Raw genomic sequence first — 18622 nt, 5'->3', positions numbered from 1 at the left:
TTTCCACATTGATAAGGGAGCATCAAAGAGGTGGTAAATTTGCAAAGATCCCCAAGGGCAGCCAGTCTAGTATTAGAGCAAAGTTGTAAAGATTTGAAAACTAAAAAAGCATTTGATTTGATCTGTATTGCAAATGCCTGTTTATTTCTCTACTCACAGTCTTTTCAGGGGAGTACCTGGGTCACTGATCTGTTACTGATGTGAGAAGATAATCATAAGGGTGAGCACTTTTGTGAAGCTTGTCAGTGGCAGCCACTGGTACATGTGCTTTGTAATAATCACTCATTTAATCTCACAACATCCTTAGAAACTGGGAAAACATAGAGGCTCAGTGTATGGGTGTGGAGAGGCAGTTACATTAAAAAAAATCAGTCCTCAAATCATGGTGGGCTAGAACAAGGGTGTATTTCTTGACCTAGTAGATGTCTGGGTGGGCTTCTTCAGGGCCCAGGCCAGCCTTCTTGAATGTTGCTGGTGCTAATGAGAAACATGGCGCACCTTGTCCTGGCTCTCAGAGTCTCTGCCCAGACATTCCAGGTTTCTTCTACTTATATTCCATTGACCAATACAAGTCACAGGTCAAGCCTGGGTTCAGTGGGGTGGGAAAGCAAAACCTTCCCCCACCTGGCGGCAGTGTGTGTTTGTAAACATCAGAGCACTCTAACTCAGAGGGGGCCAGTGACCTTCTCAAGGTCAATGAGCTGGGAAGGGGAGGGCTGGGATTCTAAGAGACATTTGTGTTAGCTACAACTCTCTTCTGCCTTTTCAATTGTCTGATTCCCAATGGAATTAAAATGGGTTTTGAGAGCTTCCCATGAAATTCATTTAGACTTTTTTACTGTCTGTATTGTTGAACAATCATGTGCAATGTAAAAATAATAACCCCAACTGAAATCACATTGACAGCATAGCTTTTGGTTAAGAATGAGGACTTTGGAGCTAAGGGTGCCAATGTCTCAATTGTGACATCATCTTTTACCAGCTTTGGGACTCTGGGGATGATACTTATCTCTCTACCTTGTGTTCATTATCTGTAAAATGGGGATATTGTAGTTCCTACCTCAATGTTGAAGTAAGGATTAAATGAACCAACTAATTATAGTACTAGGAATATAACCACTGTGTGAGAATTCATTATTGTTTTGATTATTCTTCTCTATCTTAAATGTAAACAAATTGTATTCAAAGATTTTTCGAGCCATCATCTGCCTCCAGGAAAGAAGGGTGTCTGTCATCGTTTAGAAAGTAGATTTTGTTGGCTTTTTGTTTGGATCCACTCATTACTTGCCTTTTCTCTGTCCTTTTAAAATACAAAAAGAGACCTTTATTTCTTTATTTCTCTCTCACACACAAATGGTGTCAGCAAAACAGATGATAATTATAAATGCTTAGACTTATTTATGTATAAACAGAAAGTTTATAATAACCTGTCTTGACAGGATTAATTTTCCTTTCTGGTTGTTGTGCTGTTATTATTTTGCCAAAACATTTGCTTATGTGTGCATACCAGTTGCTGTCTTGTTTTCTAAAATATGTTTTTTTTTTCACCATTGAGAGTGTCCTCAATGGTTATGTATCTTGGGAACTATTTCCTTTCCTCTCAGAATTTTGCCTGTTATGATATATAGAGGTTGAACCTTTTTAATTCAGAAATCTGGAATGTAAAATCTTTCAAAATTTCAAGTCTAGCAGAGCTTGGATTTTTGGATTGAGGCTGCTCAACTAGTAAAGTCTATGCAAATATTCTGTGATCTGAAAAACTCATAAATCTGGGGGCTGAGGCTGTGGCTCAGTGGCAGAGCACTGGCTTTGATTCTCAGTACCACACATAAATAAATGAATAAAATAAAGGTCCATTAACAACTAAAAAAAAAGACCACTGATCCTCTAAACCAAGCATTTTGGAAATCATTATTAAATGATTTCATAGACTAATATCTGTTCATTTCTCATCTCTTAGATTTAAGCTATGTGTGTTTTTCTTCTTAGTTTCTTTTGCCCTTTAAAAATTTTAGACATTGGTCAGGCATAGTGGAACATGCCTGTAATCCTAGTGACTCGGGAGGTTGAGGAAGGAGGATTACAGGTTCAAGGCCAGCCTCAGAAATTTAGCAAGAGACCCTAAGCAACTTAGTGAGACCCTGCCTCAAAATAAAAAATGGCCTGGGGATGTGGGTCAGTGGTTGAGCACCACTGGGTTCAATCCTCGGTGCCAAAAAAGAAAAAAAAAAAAATGTGTGTGTGTGTGTGTGTGTGTGTGTGTATTCTCAATATTGACTATTTTTTGTTTTTGTATATTTCTCTGTTTCTCTGTTATATATCAGCTCAGATATTAATTAATTATGATGCATATTTGGCCACAATTATTTACATTATTTAAGGAATACAAGGAAGTGTGATTTTCTCTTTTATTATCTAGTCTTTTAAAACTTTCTGTGTCTTTTGAAATCCTTCTGTTGGTACTTGGAACAGTCTTGCTGCACTGGTGGGAAAGACAGGAGCAGCAGGAGAAGCTTCTGATGTGAATGTATCCTGAGAGGCTACCCTCTGACACTGCTCCACATACTGTTAGGAACCTGTGCAGAGTCTCTTGGTTGATCACCTTTTTGTGAGCATGCTCAGTGTAAGTTAAGTGTGCTCACACTGGAGGCATCAAGATCATTTACAGAAAGCAGCATGCAGACCAAATGCCAATTAAGTGTTCTGGAAGGAAGAATGAGGAATGAGCTCAGTATAACTTTGTAAGTCACAACGACAGTGGAGGGGGTCAAGATGGTATGAAGAAAGCAAGATAAATCCTCAATCCTACTTAAATATTTTAACAGGAAATTCCTAGTGGAGCTAATCCAATAGAAATTATTATAAAAATTGAGTTAAAACATTTTAGATGTTTATTTTTGCTACAGGTTTATGTAAGAATGAAAAAAATATGTAAAAACTTTTTTCCAAAGAAAGGGAATTATGAAAATACAAATTAAATTAAAAACCCTCTGGTGGACTCTTACAATTATTTCTTCCTCTAGAAGAGTCCTGATGCATAAGGAGTAGGAGGATGTCTACCACACTCCTGCTTGACCAAAGCTGTTCAATCCAACATGTGCACTGTGCTCAAACTATGTCAAACAAGATCTCACTCTCTAAACAGGATCTCACTCTCTAAATGTATGATTTGGAAGTGATGGTAAAAGAAAACAGCAGTCCTCAGGACTCAGCCTAGAACATCATAGAAACATCTAGAAAGGAGGCATAAAATTCTTGTTGCAGAAGTCCCCAGAGGTGACCTGGTTCCTGTCTTTCCTAGGATTTTGGTGGTTTAATTCCTTCTGAAACATTTTAACTCAATCAATATAATGCCTCATATTTCCTACTCTAGCCATGGCATATTTCTGGTACTTGAAACCAGGAGAAACCCAACTCACACAGTCCATATAGAAAAATTAGAAAAGAAGAATATAACCAGTACATAAGGTTAATGGTGAAAATTATTTTGAAATGAAAATGAGCTTCGTTGGGATAAGTTGTAGACTAATAAAAATCAAGTGGCAGATGACCAACTATCAGAAATTACTATAAATACTTTAGACAAGGCTATTAAGTTGATTGGTTTATAAATATCAGTAAATTTAGTGTGTTCCTGAGGGTTAAATGGCTCAGTTGGTAGAGACCTAAGTTGATGAGGACCTTGCATGGGAACCCTCTCTGTATAGTCCAGTTCCAAGGTCACAGGTCACCTAACTCCTCACTGCCCACAAGTGACCAACATATACCCCTGTAGTAGGGCACCCAGAGAATGTGTATTTGCATTTGTAAATCTTAGCTACTCCAGAAAACAAATTGAGTGTTCTTTCAATAAGCTTATGGTAACATCATATCTTATGCTGGACATCATGGTAGACTTAGTAGGAAGAGTATGATAATGAAAGTACTAAAATTATCCCTGTCCAACATCATGTGTATTTGTGGAGGTTTAGCTGTGAAGTGTGTCATTTTAATCATTTTATATAGTTATCTTTCATTCTCTTGAGAAATGGCATTTAAAAGAAGTGAGTTCCTTAGATAAAACAAGCAAAAAAGAGCTTTGTAGTAATTAGTTCATGATCCCTATTGTTGTGAAGTTCCCTTTTGGCCAGTTTGTCTACAAAGACTTCCTTGATTTTGTGGACAGAATTTAACACTTCCTTTGCTGCACATATAATGCATTTTTTGGGGGGACTCACTTCTATTGTCCCAAGTTATATGGATGCATATATGAGGACAAGCAAAATTCCCTAATCTAAAATGCACTTGGTCCAAGAACTATTTCAGATACTGGAATTTTCCAGATTTTGGAGTATGTGCATAGACTAATGATTGAGAGTCTATAATCTGAACTGTATCATGGTGCTCACAATGTTTTAGGTTATGGGTTATTTGGACTATGGATGTTCAGCCTCTATATAGATGGGTTATATATAGACATACATAGTTGATAGATTTCATGATAAAGTATATCTGAATATATCTATTTGCTAGGGCTACCATAACAAAGTACCCAAACCAGGTTAGTTTAAACAAAAATTTATTGTCTCGCAGTTCCAGAGGTCAGAAGACCACAATCATGGTTTCAGCCAGATTAGTCCTTCTGAGAGCTTTGAGACTGTCCTATGCCTCCTGCCTTGCCACTGGTGTGTTGCTGTTGATCTCTGCTGTTCATTAGCTAGAAGCATCATTCTAATCTCTGTTTTTATCCTTTCATGAGGTTCCACCTTTGTGTCTATCTTTTAAGTTTTCCCTTTTTATAAGAACTCCAGTCATATAGGATTAGAACCTACTCTAGTAACCTCATTTAACTTGATCACATTAGGAAAGATTCTCTATCTCCAAATAAGGTCACAGTATGAGATACTACAGGTTAGGACTTCAACACTTAATTTGAGGGGGAGGTACACTTAAGCCCATAACACTTGAGTATAGACCGATGTATTATTATGTGTATTCTGGGATAGAATGCTCCCTGGTGTACAATTGAGCCTTACCTACCCAGGTGTCTTCCACAGAGCCAAGCAAAGTGCCTCCAACACAGTAGGTGGCATAAAGTTTGTAGAATGAATTGTTGGCATTTATAACCTGTCATAAAAGTTGCTGTTTTGTTGCCTAGAATTCACTCTGGGGTTTTTGGATCATTGTACAAAGTACAGAAGTTTTAGTTTAAAAACTGAGATGTTTTTCCACCAGGGCTTCCTTCAATGTATCTTTCGACTTTTTTCTTTTGAGACTCATCCTCCTCCTTTTTCTGAGTCTAGACAGATGGCTTGAGTCTCTCCAAAGACACTGTCTTGGGACCTTCAACCAAATAGAGACAGAATGAGATTTCAGGGCCATTGATAATTGAGAGCCATGGAAAAGTAAATTAGTTGTCACATAAGGGCTATTTTCACATGTTAGGACATGGTTAGTGTGTGCTCTCTTTTCTGTAAGAATTTCCTTTTCATATTAAGCTACATATAGCCCATCAGTTTTGCATGTTACCAAAACTGATGGAAGGAAATTGAACATTATAGAACCGAATTTTGTTGATAATGTTTTTCTTAATTGCCAGCCTTAATACAGACCTAAATATCTTTTTGTCAAAGTTGTAAGAATAAAAGAAGAAATATAGAGGATACATAAAAATTAGGGAATTCCACATTTCTTTGAATTGTGGAAACAAAAACCTAGCTTTTTCAAGAGTGAAAATTAAGATTGAGAAATTAAATGTTATTCAATGACTCATAAAAGTATATATCTCCAAGAAACCTCTTTTGAAGTCTTTGAACTAACTTTCTGCTTTAGAAGTTACTGCAAAAATTTAGGCTAACAACTGAAGTTAGGGGAGTTTTTTCTCTTATATGGATTTTAGAGACATGTTAGGTAGGACAGCTTTGGTATTTCATTTTGTTCCAAAGAGAGGTGGAGGAGAAAGTGAGTTGCTTTAGTTCAGTATTATGTTAAATCCAGATTCTTTTGACTTTATTAAAAATATAGGGATGACAGCACTATTATTCTAGTGAAAGCTAACAGTTGTAAGTGTAAAAAAAGAAAAAGAAAACTCAAGACAAGTTCATTTCTCATTTCTTTATTGATGTTTTTAATTGACTACCAGGAGTACATGGAATGTCTAAAATATACAAAATGCTTCATTTATAAGTGTAGTAGCAGGGTTCACAGCTGACTTTTGTGGTCTTAACTAGCACATTTTATTAAGCTCTGGGTCATGGGACTAACTTCTGATATCAAATAAGCACGAAGGCAGCTTGTAATCTTCCCTTAAGTTTGTGAGACTGTTTTTACTCTGAAGCCTGGTCTTTCATTTACTGAGGATGTGTTCATGCTCAAGACACACAAAGATCTTAAAGTCCTCAGCCTTTATGGGCCTGGTAGGGGAGAAAAACAGGTAAGCAGTCAACTGCAGCATAGTGAGTTGTCTGAATAATTGTATGAATGAATCAATAAATGAGCATGTGGGTGTCATTTGAGGCACTCTTCTTGAGCGTAGAGGAACAATTTTGAGAATACATATATGGGGTAAAGATTTAGCAAGTTTTTTTTTTTCCCCTGAAAAGCAGGCAGCTAAACAGAGCTTCTGTTTGCTTTTGCTTTTCTAATTACTGTTGTATTCGAACACACCAAATTTTTTAAAAAGTCTCTTGATTTTTTTGGGGGGTGGGGTGGGGAGTGGGGAGGAGCATTCCTTAACCAAACTAACACAATGTGATTGAACAACCATTCTCCCCCAAAGTCAGTAGGATGTGTGTGACAACTGTTCTGAGTTTCCTGCAGAATGACTTTTTTTTTTAGTTGTTTATGCACAAAACTGTGCAAAGATCAAAAAAAAATAGAATGCACTCTCAACTTACTGATTTTATGCATTAGGTATGCTAATAGACTCCCTGGAAGCATGAAATGAAAAGAGTGATTTTTGGTGATTTAAAGTTGTGGGGGCAATTAAGGATTGGAAGAAGTTTCTTTCATTACTCTGTGGCTCTCAAAGTTTATATAAAATCTGCTCTTGCACTGAGTATCTGAGAGGATGAGTAATTAAATGATGTTCTTTGGAAAGGCTAATTAATTTAGCCTTGACTCAGGGACTGCTGCCACCGGTCTCCCCATCTGCCTACACGACAGGTGCACCTGGCCCTCTGCATTGTCATGGTCCCTGCAGCACATGACTCCCCAGGATGCTTGTGTGTGTGAAGAGAATGATCCTGGGCCTCCTCCAGGGAGTGAACCTGTTCTTCCCACACACGTACCAGATCGCCACCGGGTTCTCTTTCTTGGGGCGCACTAGAAATGGGAAAGGCTGATGATTAATGGAAACTTTTCTCCAGGATGTTAGTGTATGACTCTCTGCCCCAAGGCATAAATGGGAGCAATCTATCTAATTCCCTTCTAGGCATTTGGTGGTATCTTCATGGGAAAAAAATAGGAAGGGATCTTAATTAAAAAAATCTTGCTTCTGAGTTTAATTTGTACGTTTCTCTGTGAAGACTATTATTATTGGAGTTCAGTGCCTTATTCAAAAATTATATTAGTGTTTTTCTCATCAGTTCACATTAAATTGGACCCAAACATGTTACATCCTTGAAGATCCCAGTCATTTCTTCAGTTATTTGTGATTATGTCCCTAGCAGTATAGGCAGTGCTAGTATAGCATGGTAGATACAGAGGTCCAAGTTCTAACAAATAGGATTTGAATTAAATGTATATTCATTGGGCTGGGGATATAGCTCAACTAGTACAGTGCTTGCCTAGCATGCATAAGGCCCTGGGTTCAATCCCCAGCACCACCAAAAATTAATAAATAAATAAATGAATATATACTCATGCCATTCTACAAATTTGGAAAAAAAAAATAGTGGTGATATTTTAACTTTTCAGCAATGGATTGATAGGCATGTTTTCCAGTCTACATGTGCAGCTTCATTTTCCCCATGGAAGACAGATATTTATTTTTATTAATATTAATTATTTATTCTAATTTGTTATAAATGACAGCAAAATGCATTTCAATTCATAGTACACAGATGGAGCTCAATTTTTCATTTCTCTGTTTGTACACAATAGTTAAATTATGGAACCAACCTAGATGCCCTTCAATAGATGAATAGATAAAGAAACTGTGGTATATATACATAATGAATATTACTCAGCATAAAAGAGAATAAAATCATGGCATTTGCAGGTAAATAGACGGTGTTGGATAATATAATGCTAAGTAAAAAGAGGTAGTTTTACACATTAATAATATTCAAACTGTGGCTTGGAGGCCTCCTGGAGACCTATGACCTTTCAGTAGATCTATAATGTCAAAATTATTTTTATAAGAATACTAAGATGTTATTTGCCTTTTGAACTCTCATTCTCTCAAAAGCATACAGTGGCTATCTCACATGTGACATGGGAGCATATTGACTATAGAAGCATATGTGAGAGAATCCAGATGTCTCATTTTTGTTAGCCAGATGTTTGTGAAAGTATAAAACAGTGCCACCCATTTTACTGTAGTTTGTTTAGAAATCTGTAGTCCTATTTCATAATTATATGTGTGTGTTAACCTGTAATAGAATTACTATTGTTATGTGAAGTAAATTAATACATATTTTTGGAGCTTCAGTTTGAATTGTGAATATAGAAAGGCTGATACATAATACTTATTTTAAGAACAAAAGTTCTTTGGGATCTTCAGTGATTTTTTTGCAGAGCATAAAAGTGGTACTGAATCCAAAAAGTTTGAGAAGCATTGTTGAATATTATGAAGTTTATAATTCTGGCCTCAAGATATTGTTTGAGGTTAAATATTTCATGTAACTTATTTAGCCTAGTGCCTAACATTGCAACTCTTATTATTCTCTTTATATTTGGAAAAGTTGGGTGAATGTCTATCAAAGAAGTGACCTGGAATAAAATGCTGTGGCATTTTGGAGTTGAACATGAACTCAACAACATTGTATTCAAAAGACCTAAGAAATTAGAGAATAACATAAAATATGTAATAGTTATCGGCGGATACAATATCTTTGTTTTGTATGTGGTGCTGAGGATCGAACCCGGGCCGCACGCATGCCAGGCGAGCGCGCTACCACTTGAGCCACATCCCCAGCCCCTGGAATAGAGATCTTTATAATGAAAATATTTATGAGAACAGACCAGTTTTATATTATTTGTTGCTGAAAAGTATGAACTTGAAAACAAAAACTTTTAGAAATAGCTGAAGATATCTTTCTATAAAAATATATCTTTCTATTAAAGGAACTTTAATTTCAATCTTTTGGTAAAAATGGTCACTTAACATTTATTTTTAAATGCAACTGTGAGTATGAAGGACCTGTGTCTATGTGCTTATAACATCTCCTACATGCTGTCTATAGGGCTTGACCTCTCTGAATTGGCAGCTGTCATATGCTTCTTGAGCCTCCATCAGGCTTAGAATAAATGCACACTAGTGTTTTCTGAATGGATTAGAATATTCATTATGATTGGATTATATACTTTCATTTGCTGAAATATTCTAAGTAAATTAAAATAGACATAGATGTGCATATTAGATGACACAGATATTACTAAATTTTAAATTTTGAAAATAGGAACTTGAACTAAAACTAACATGAGCTTAGATTTTTAGGGGGAAGGGAGAGTATTATTATAGGATTCCTTAATACTACAATATCTTTACCACAGTGAAGGAAACTCACTTTAAATTTGCAAGATACATTCTTTTTTTTTATACATATGTGAACACACTTAGGTGTTACACTCTGTTTTTCTAGAAAATTCAAGCAGAGTTCATACCCATTACCTGACCTGGCACGTTAATAGAAACACAGAGTTCATAACACATTAATTTGCTTGTTTTCTGGGAGGTACAGTTGTCTCTTCAGATTATCACCTTGCATTTGGCATCCTGTAGAGCAGTTTGGGGCGATGAGACTTAACATGAATAGAGTTCTTCACATTTCCACCAGGTGCCCTAACTGCTCTGCAGGGCATTCCCACAGGGGTACCATCTGCCTGGGGAGAGCAGGGTGCATGGCAGCTCCGCTGTCTCCATTTAGCATGACTGGGGATCCTAGGCTGCATGTAGAGTGACTAGAGAACTTTGATCTGTCTCTAGACAGGCTGGCCTTTTACTCTCATGCAACAGATGGCTCTGTAGCACGCTGCAGTCTACGGTCTCCACACATCGCAAGATGAATATATTCCCCCTTGTGAGACCTTGTCCTTGGGGAATATTTTCCAACCATGCATGTCTTGCAGGTATTTTCTGGATTTGAAAATATGCCAACATCCTCTTGGATTCTTGCAGATGTGTCCGTGGTATTCTGATATCTATGTTTCATGTCAAAAAACAATTGTTATATCTTTAGTTGAGAAAGTCTAGAGTTATAGTGAAGGAATTAGAAGCCTGTTGATAAAACTGAGACTGATTCTCCATTTGGGTATAAATTAGATGAGAAGAGGGACTCTGTTTCATTTTTCTCAGAAAGAAAAAAAAAATTCTTTTTGCCTTTAACTGAAGGAAGTAAATGTTGTGGCCTCTTTTATTGCATATATATTTATTATATTCTTCTTTATCCATATTCTGTAAATAAGGATCCACAGCTTTTGATAAAATATCCCTGGGCATTTGTTTTGTAATCACAAAGTCAATACCCACTTCCTAATGAGCTACTGGCTTTGCCACAGACACAAAACAGTAATGCACAGTTGTTCCCAGCAGATGAACTGGTACAAGGGCCTTGGTTTATGTGAGTGTATTTAATTTGCTTTGGGTAGCTTGCAAGTCAAGTATTCTTTATATTTTTACACAAAGCTGTTTGTAAGAACTTTCAATTTGCATGAAAAAGATGCTAGTCCCAATTGGTTTCACACATATTGGGACCATGGAGGTTTGAAGATAGGGTTTGCCAGGGACTAAACCCAAAGGCGGATGAGATTACCATAAAAAAAAAAAAAAGACAAAGCCATTTATTTTTGATAGTTTAAGTTGATAATTTGATCCCAGATATGTTAACCTCTAGAAATCCTGAGTATTTTATTATTGATGCTTTCTCCTATTTGGCAGCTTATCACTTTCTTAATTTTAAAAGAATAACAACTTTATTCATATAGAAATGAAATGGAAATACTACTAAAACCCGATATGAAATGCACACTTGGAAGACTAAGGACCTGAAATATCTAGAATATAAAAATTATTGAACCTTAAAGAATCCTTTATATTGTTTTTTCTCTCTAAAACCCTATTTTTAAAGGGAATGTCATTCAGAAGCTGTATTCATAAAATAGCAGAGTTGGAGTGTTCTTGCTGTGGGAGACTGAGCTTCCCTTGCTGTGCCTACTTACCCCATAAGGACCTTGAACTATTGGAACCATGAAGGTCCCTACTCCATGACATTGTATGTTGTATTTCTGCATAAGTGATTTAAAACAAGTTTAGAGCATAGTCCTAAAGAGACATTTGCATTTACTCTTGCAAATTCTTCCCCTTCAACACCTAGCTACTCTGAGTTGTGGTATCTCTGAATTGTCTACACTGGAACCATTTTCTCACTTTTTGATGAGGAGGGCTGGGGAGCAGGGTTGGGGTTAGGGTTGTTTTCCTGTGGTCCAGGTTACTCTGAAACTCCCCCTGTTTCTCTCAGCCTGTGTCTCTGTGTTCTTAAGTTAAAACTGAAGTTGGTGCTTCTAGTTTCTACATAATTTACTATTTCACCAAATCACATGGCTAATGTGCATCCGTTTAGAGATGGCCCTGTCATGGTAGGTAGTTTATTCACTCTTCACTGAATGCCTGAAAATATAATATATGGGCAGTCCACAAAATTTCATGATATATTACTACTGTCCTTTTAAAATGCTATGTGATTGTTGAAACCATTGAAGTTTTCCTTCAAATTGAATTTAATAAGATTACATAAATGTCTGTACACTGTGACAACCTCTAATAGTTGTTATGAAGGCCACCTCTTTTGGACATAAAAGAGTGATGTTCCTAACCTTTATACAGAATTAAGACTCTCATTTAGTAGGAAGATGGTGATAAGATAGACTCTTGGTCTGTTCCTAGAAGTGTCTCTTTTATGTTAAACCACTCTTGTGAAAAATTAACACGCTATTAGCATGTATATTAAAGCACCCTCTGAGGATTCAGCAATCAAGAATGATGACTTAAGGCAATTTTCCAGAACATTCCTCCATTCCTGATTATGTATCTGTCTTTTAGTTGATGTTCTCAAAGTGTGGGTCCTGGGACCCCGAGTGTCCCCAAGACCCTTTGAATGGATCTACAAGGTCAAACTATTTTTATAGTAACTCTAAAGTGATATTGCCTTTTTCATTCACCTTCTTGCATGTGTGGGGCTTTCTAAAGAAGCTACTTAAAAAATTCTAAAGCAGTGTTATTCTTAGGAAATTTATTTTGCTTTGGAATATAGTTTTTTTCCCCACCATAAAGCTGTTTGTTTATATTAGTATGGGCTTGTTTATTTTTTGTAATTAATATTTTAGAGAATTATCAGTTTTCACTTTTGTGTGGTTCATATCAAACGATATAATCCATATGAACAAAAGGTTTTGACACAGGTATTGGAATACTGCTCTACATGTTCCTTATTCAGGGTCTTATGTAGGAATTTACTTTGTTGAGGCTTACTTGACTACTTACCTGGTGGCCTATGAAAGGTATGCTTTTTGTAACTTCAGACTTTATTTTAAAAGGCTTTTGTTCCACTCCACTGGAAGGTGGGAATCATTGTGTGTGGGCATGGACCTGGGAATTATGCCATGTAAGTGCAAAGTAGTCATAGAATCTAATACCAGGTAGGCTGGTATTAGATTCTGTGACTAATGTATCATTTAGCCAGTCACAGGTTGTTATTTTGTGATATTAACTTCACCACAACCGACAGGAACATGGACATGTTCACTATGTTTAGATTTCTTAATTTTTAAGTGCACTTAACTGTGTACTTATGCTTTTCTTATTTTTGTGTATATTTCTTGCCCTCCTATTTCTATATCGATTGTTTTAGAAAGTTATATTGTCTTCCTATCATGAAAGGTCAGGATTTAGTGTTCCAATGCCTCTTGTCTTTCCACATTTCCCCTTCTCTCCAATTTTTTCATTAGAAGATTAATTGATTTACTGCATTATAAACATCAAGTAATGTAAATGCCACTTATGGATATGTCTTAATTCTAGCATTGCAAATCTCGAGTAACACTAATTTTTCCTAAAATACATATTTGCTACTACCTGAGTTGGCCTAGGTTTCTGTGTTTTAATATCTGATTCTTAACCAATTCTGCATTAAAACTCAAACTCTTGGGACTAGGGACTTGGCTCAGGGGTAGACTACTTGTGTAGCATGTTTTGCATATACAAGGACCAGGTTCAACCCCCAGCACAACTTATTTATCAAGGATTTCTCCTGAAATCTTTTGAACACTGTCAATATGTGAAACTATTTGAGTGATATTTCATCCCTCAGTCTGCCCTCTGCACAGGATCAGTTCCATGCAAAACACAGAGGAAATAAGTAAGTAAATAAATAAGTAAATAAAATAAAACTCAAACTCTTCTCAATGTTTACAAGCACCTAGGTAGTTGTTTTTTTTTTTGATCCATCTTTGCTTCTTTTCATGGAGTCATTCTTCTGAGCTTTCCATCCTCTCGCTGAAGTCAGGTTGGGTGATTCTCTGAATTCCTGCGTAGAGACTTCTTTTTAAATACAACAACAACAAAGACAATAAAAGTGGATTCCTTTTTCTCCTCTTCTGTGTGGGATTCCTTTTTTCCTATAGTCATATCTTACTCTTTATTTGCTTTGGCAGAGTAAAAGAATGTATAGATGTGGGTGGTGCACATTTTGACACTGTAGTCATATTAAGCCCTCTACTTCATGTATGTGGTATCTATTTCTATTTATTGGTCTCTTTTCAGTGTTCTTAACAGTGTTCTGTAGTTTACAATATGGCAGTCTGGCAAGTGTTGGTAAGTGTATTTTCTAGGTATTTTGTTTTTCACAATATTATAAATTGATGCTCCTAAAATTTTATTTTCCAATTGATTGGTGCTATGATAGAAAAAATATAGTTTTTAAAAATAATTCTGTGACTTTACTAAATTCACATATCAGTTGTATAATTGTTTTAAAAATCACTTAAATATTTTATATAGGAAATTGTCATGTGTGCATAGAGCAGTTTTACCTCTTACATTTTGATATTCATGTCTTTTTTCTTGTCTTATCAGATGGGATAGAAATTCTGTGTATATTTTCAGAAGCAGAATACATATGCTTTTAGGCACTTGCTCATGTTTGTGATAACTCCATGTATTTTGATTAGCAGTAGATTATTCCTTCTCAGTGCTTTATACTATTCCCTTGTATGACTGTGCTAATTTATTTATCTACTCTGATGTCAATGGGTGTATGCATTCTCAGGTTAAGGCTGTTACAAGCAGTGTTTCTATGAGCATTCTAGTCTGTGGCTTTGAGTGAACATGTATTTGCATTTCTGCTGGGTTTGCATTCCAAAGTAGACTTGCTGTGTCATTCACCATGGGTGTATTCTCTTAAAATACTTACAAAATGTTTTATCATTACTATTCTTCTATTGCATTTTTAATGATTTCCTGGGAAAGAGGAGATGAATGCGTGAGTTTAATTTTCATATCAAATTAAACATTAGGCGTATGCATCCCTTTCAACTTCTGCTCCTTGTATTTGTCCTTTAAACTACTCATCAGGACTTGAGTCAGAACACACATGGACTCTACTTTGTTTGTAACCAGAAGGGGACTATGACTTTCATTTCTTTATTCTTTTCTTGTCTAGTTTATTGCCCTTTCTCACGGGGACAAGGAACCCACAGGTCTTGCCCCAGGATCCCAAACTTGTAACTCAGGAACATCTCCAGTTTCTTGTTTCCTTTGGTCAAGTTCCTACTGGAAGCTTGCTTGGCCTTAACACAACTAAGGCACATGCTCTTTTGGCAGTTGGAGGTGTTTCAAAAACCAAGGCAATTAGGACAGAAGAAATCCTTTCACTCCTCTGGGACTCTAGCAGCCTCCTCTGTGTTTTGCATGGAACTGATCCTGTGCAGAGGGCAGATTAAGGGATGAAATATCACTCAAATAGTTTCACATATTGACAGTGTTCAAAGGATTTCAGGAGAAATCCTTGATAAAACTAAGATTTGGGGATTTCCAGAAGAAGCCGCCTCTATGTTAACCACTATTTAAGAAGAACCCCCCCTCCCCAGTTCAGGTATCTAAACTCAGAATTTCAATTATAAGGAATATAAAATGAACCCCACTGTTAAACTGAGAATATTAAAATTGATTTTTAAGTCTACATTTTTCATGTTTCCTAGACCCTGAAGAATGATTTATTTAGGCTTTTAAGTAAGGAAATCTAAACCTTTATCCTAAAACTACTACATGACAGATAGGGCTTCGGGTTTTTTTACACAGCCTCTGTTACCCTCAGTTTACTCTTTTATAAAACTGGGCTAATGGAATGTAGGTTAGTTGTCAGGCTCATATGAGATCAGGTAAAATGCCCAACATAGAGAGTGTTACATAGCAAGCCTCTGTAACAGATGGTTTCCTATTATTATTTTAAGAACACTGTAAAGTTATGTTTTCTTTGCTTTTTAAAATGTGATATTGGTGTAGAATAACAAAACAAAGATGATTAAAAACATATAAGCAAAGTTGACACAGGAAGAACAATTGAAGAATTTCAGCCTTGGGAAATGTATGTATAAAGGATATATGCTAATTAACTTAAAGCAGAGCTTTTATTCAGTATTCAACCTTAATATGGTTATTACAAATCTAAGGCAAAAAAAAAATCTCTCTCTTATAACACTGAATGAAAGTAAAGCACTAATGGCCAATTGCTTTAAATATTTATAGAAAGTATCATGGAGGATGTAAGGGACAGGAAGGAGGGAGTTCCTCTGGGGATCTCCAAGGAATGCTTCACAGCCACTCTGGAATCGCCTCTACCCTGGGAATGGTCAACTCATTTTGTACTTTTGTTTCTCCAGGGAGAAGTTGGCTGTGGCCCGACTACAGCGAGAAGTTGCCCAGAGAACAAGCCAGGGGGCCATGGTGAGTCCTGACTGGTCTGAACCTCTTGTTCAGAGGTCTCTGGCTTCAAGGTCATTTTGTCCTTTTAAAGATACTAAGCAAAATATTTGTTGCAGCAAACTTAATGACTCTTTGGTAAATTATACATTTATAGTGCAGTTTAGGCTGCTCTATCATTTGCAGAGAAAAAGAGATTAATTGACAGGAAAACTACTTGGGCTTTGAAAAAAATGTTCAAATATTCAAAGGCTTGTAATGCTTTATTTCGAAAAGCTCCACTGGCTGCCCAGGCTTCCAGCTGTGAGCACAAGGTCCATAAATGAGTAATCTTAGATTTTCAGATAAGGATGTTTAACATAATTCAACCCTCTTAGTTCTCTGACCTTAAACAAATAACTGAAAAAAGCACCAAGATGCTTGCTAATGTAATTGTCTTTTATTCTATTCCTTCTCTCCACTATTTGCAATACATTTCTCCCTGTCGTTTTCAGCTTGTGCCATTTAGAAAAGGGATGTTTCCTTGTGGTTTGAATTGTACTAAAAATCAATGTGGTTGTTTTGGTCCCTAGCAACTTCATTTTATAGACTGTCTTTGCCAAAGTATTTGCCCAGGTGACACTATAATATCCGAGACGACTGTCTCCAGTACCCAGGGAATGCATGTGTGTAGATTAACTGCTATTGCTACCTCTGAGAAGAAAATATGACACCAAACTTATTTTTCCCCACTTATGACAAAGCAGTGGTATGTGTGTAATTTTTCAGCTGAAGATTTTTTTTTTTTTTTTTAAAGAGAACGGACACATTTTCAGCCCCTGAAAGGCTGTTTCCATTTGATTTGTAGGGGTAAATTGATAATGCATCCACTGAAAGAGTAAGAAGTTTGTGAAATATACTGTCCTCTCACTTCTCCCAAGATTGGAGTGAGAGGCTGAATGCTAAGTGGATTCTGTAAGGTATAGTGGCCTGAGAACTTGCCCAAATCTTAGGGAAGGTGATTACATTGCTTGTTTTGCTATTGATCATAATGCAAAAAGAATCTTGAATGTTCAGGCAATTTGAAGCAGCTACTCAAAACATCGTTGAGCAATGAAATGGAAAAATAAGTTGGAAAAAATAAAGATCTAGCTGAATGGTGAACTGAACATTTCCAATCTAGAGTTCTGTCTGCATTTAGAAATGTTGACAGGCAAGGCCGATCTGTTAATACTTTAGTCCTCTGGGATGAGCTCCTGCTTACCACTTCATCAGCTATGCTTGAATTGAATTGAGGAGGTGCCTTTCCTAGGTCTTGGTTTTCTCATCTTGAAAATGAGGAGGTTGAAATTTTATGATTCCCTTAGCTCAGTGGATCATGCTGCCAAACATTTGCCCATGTAAAGGTTTTATGATGCGCAGCTTTTTTTTTATGGTAATAACTAAATATTATTGAAGCTCAGAAAAGCAAATACCTTGGAACAATGAAGTTTCACTCTTTCTGACTCTGATATTGAATGTGCCTGATTTGAAATGATTGCAGATGGATAAATGTCTACTCTTGTACAAAAACAAAACCTTCTTTTAAAACACGATAGAAGTAATGGTTCAGTGTGAAAACAAAAGCAAAAAGCAGAAAATCTATATACAGATAGAAAGAAGCTGACTTTGTAGAAGTTACGAGTTACCCATGTTCTCTTACTGTATTTTAATGATGTTACTGAAAATGACAATTTTATACTGATATATTGGAAAAATAATTATTGAGCAGCTACTATATGCCTGGTACTATCAAAAACAGTAGTGATTAAAACAGGCAAAAATCTGGTTATTATAGTGCAGTGGTTGGGTAAACAGATATCCAATATGATTAAAATGTTAGCTGGTGGAAGGAGGTATGAGAAAATAAAACAGCAAAATGGGAGATCTGGGGGTCTAGGGGCTTACCATTTTAAGTAGAATATGCATAGTGATGAATCACTGAAAAGTTAATATTTGAGCAAATCTTGAAGAGGAATTGGAGTTTTCCCCCAGGGATATCTGGAGGAGGGCAGGATATCCAAGCAGGCAGCTTAGTTAATACAAAGGTGGGCCAGAGCCCAGGGAACTGTGTGGGCAAGGTTGGCTGCAAGGGATTCCAAGAGAGGGGAAATTGGAGGAGAAAGTCAGAAGAGATGGGAGCAGAGGAGTCAGCCCCTCAGGTCCCCCTGAATCACTGGTGCATGCTTTCTGTGAAAGGAATCATTGGGAAACTAGGGACAAGGCAGTGACATGTTATGGATCAATGCCATTCATGTCCCTGTCATTTCCCATTCCATCATTAATTATACCTCAGTTCTTTTGAGACACCATCATCTCTAACTTTCATTACTTTTATTTTCTACTCCTTTCTCATTTTTCTTTTTTTCCTTATATAGACAATCATTTGAGTTTTGTAATTTAATTTTATGTTTCAGCTTTTCTGCTCCTGCAATTCTTGATTTCTAAAGTCTTCGTTCTTTAAGTATCTGAGAGCTCCTAAAACAA

At 36.5% G+C, this 18622-nt stretch overlaps 1 protein-coding gene across 1 annotated transcript in view; it reads left to right on the top strand.

The window, feature by feature from the left end:
* Nckap5 (NCK associated protein 5) overlaps window positions 1-18622 on the top strand; it is a 777883-nt gene that overhangs the window by 306179 nt on the left and 453082 nt on the right. The window contains exon 4 of the mRNA XM_071619312.1: window positions 16078-16141. Coding sequence (XP_071475413.1) covers window positions 16078-16141 — 64 coding nt within the window. The remainder of the gene's footprint in view (window positions 1-16077; window positions 16142-18622) is intronic.

This window comes from Marmota flaviventris, chromosome 11 (genome assembly GCF_047511675.1).
Source record: "Marmota flaviventris isolate mMarFla1 chromosome 11, mMarFla1.hap1, whole genome shotgun sequence".
Classification (NCBI taxonomy): domain Eukaryota; kingdom Metazoa; phylum Chordata; class Mammalia; order Rodentia; family Sciuridae; genus Marmota; species Marmota flaviventris.
This window is presented reverse-complemented; position numbering and strand designations above follow the sequence as displayed.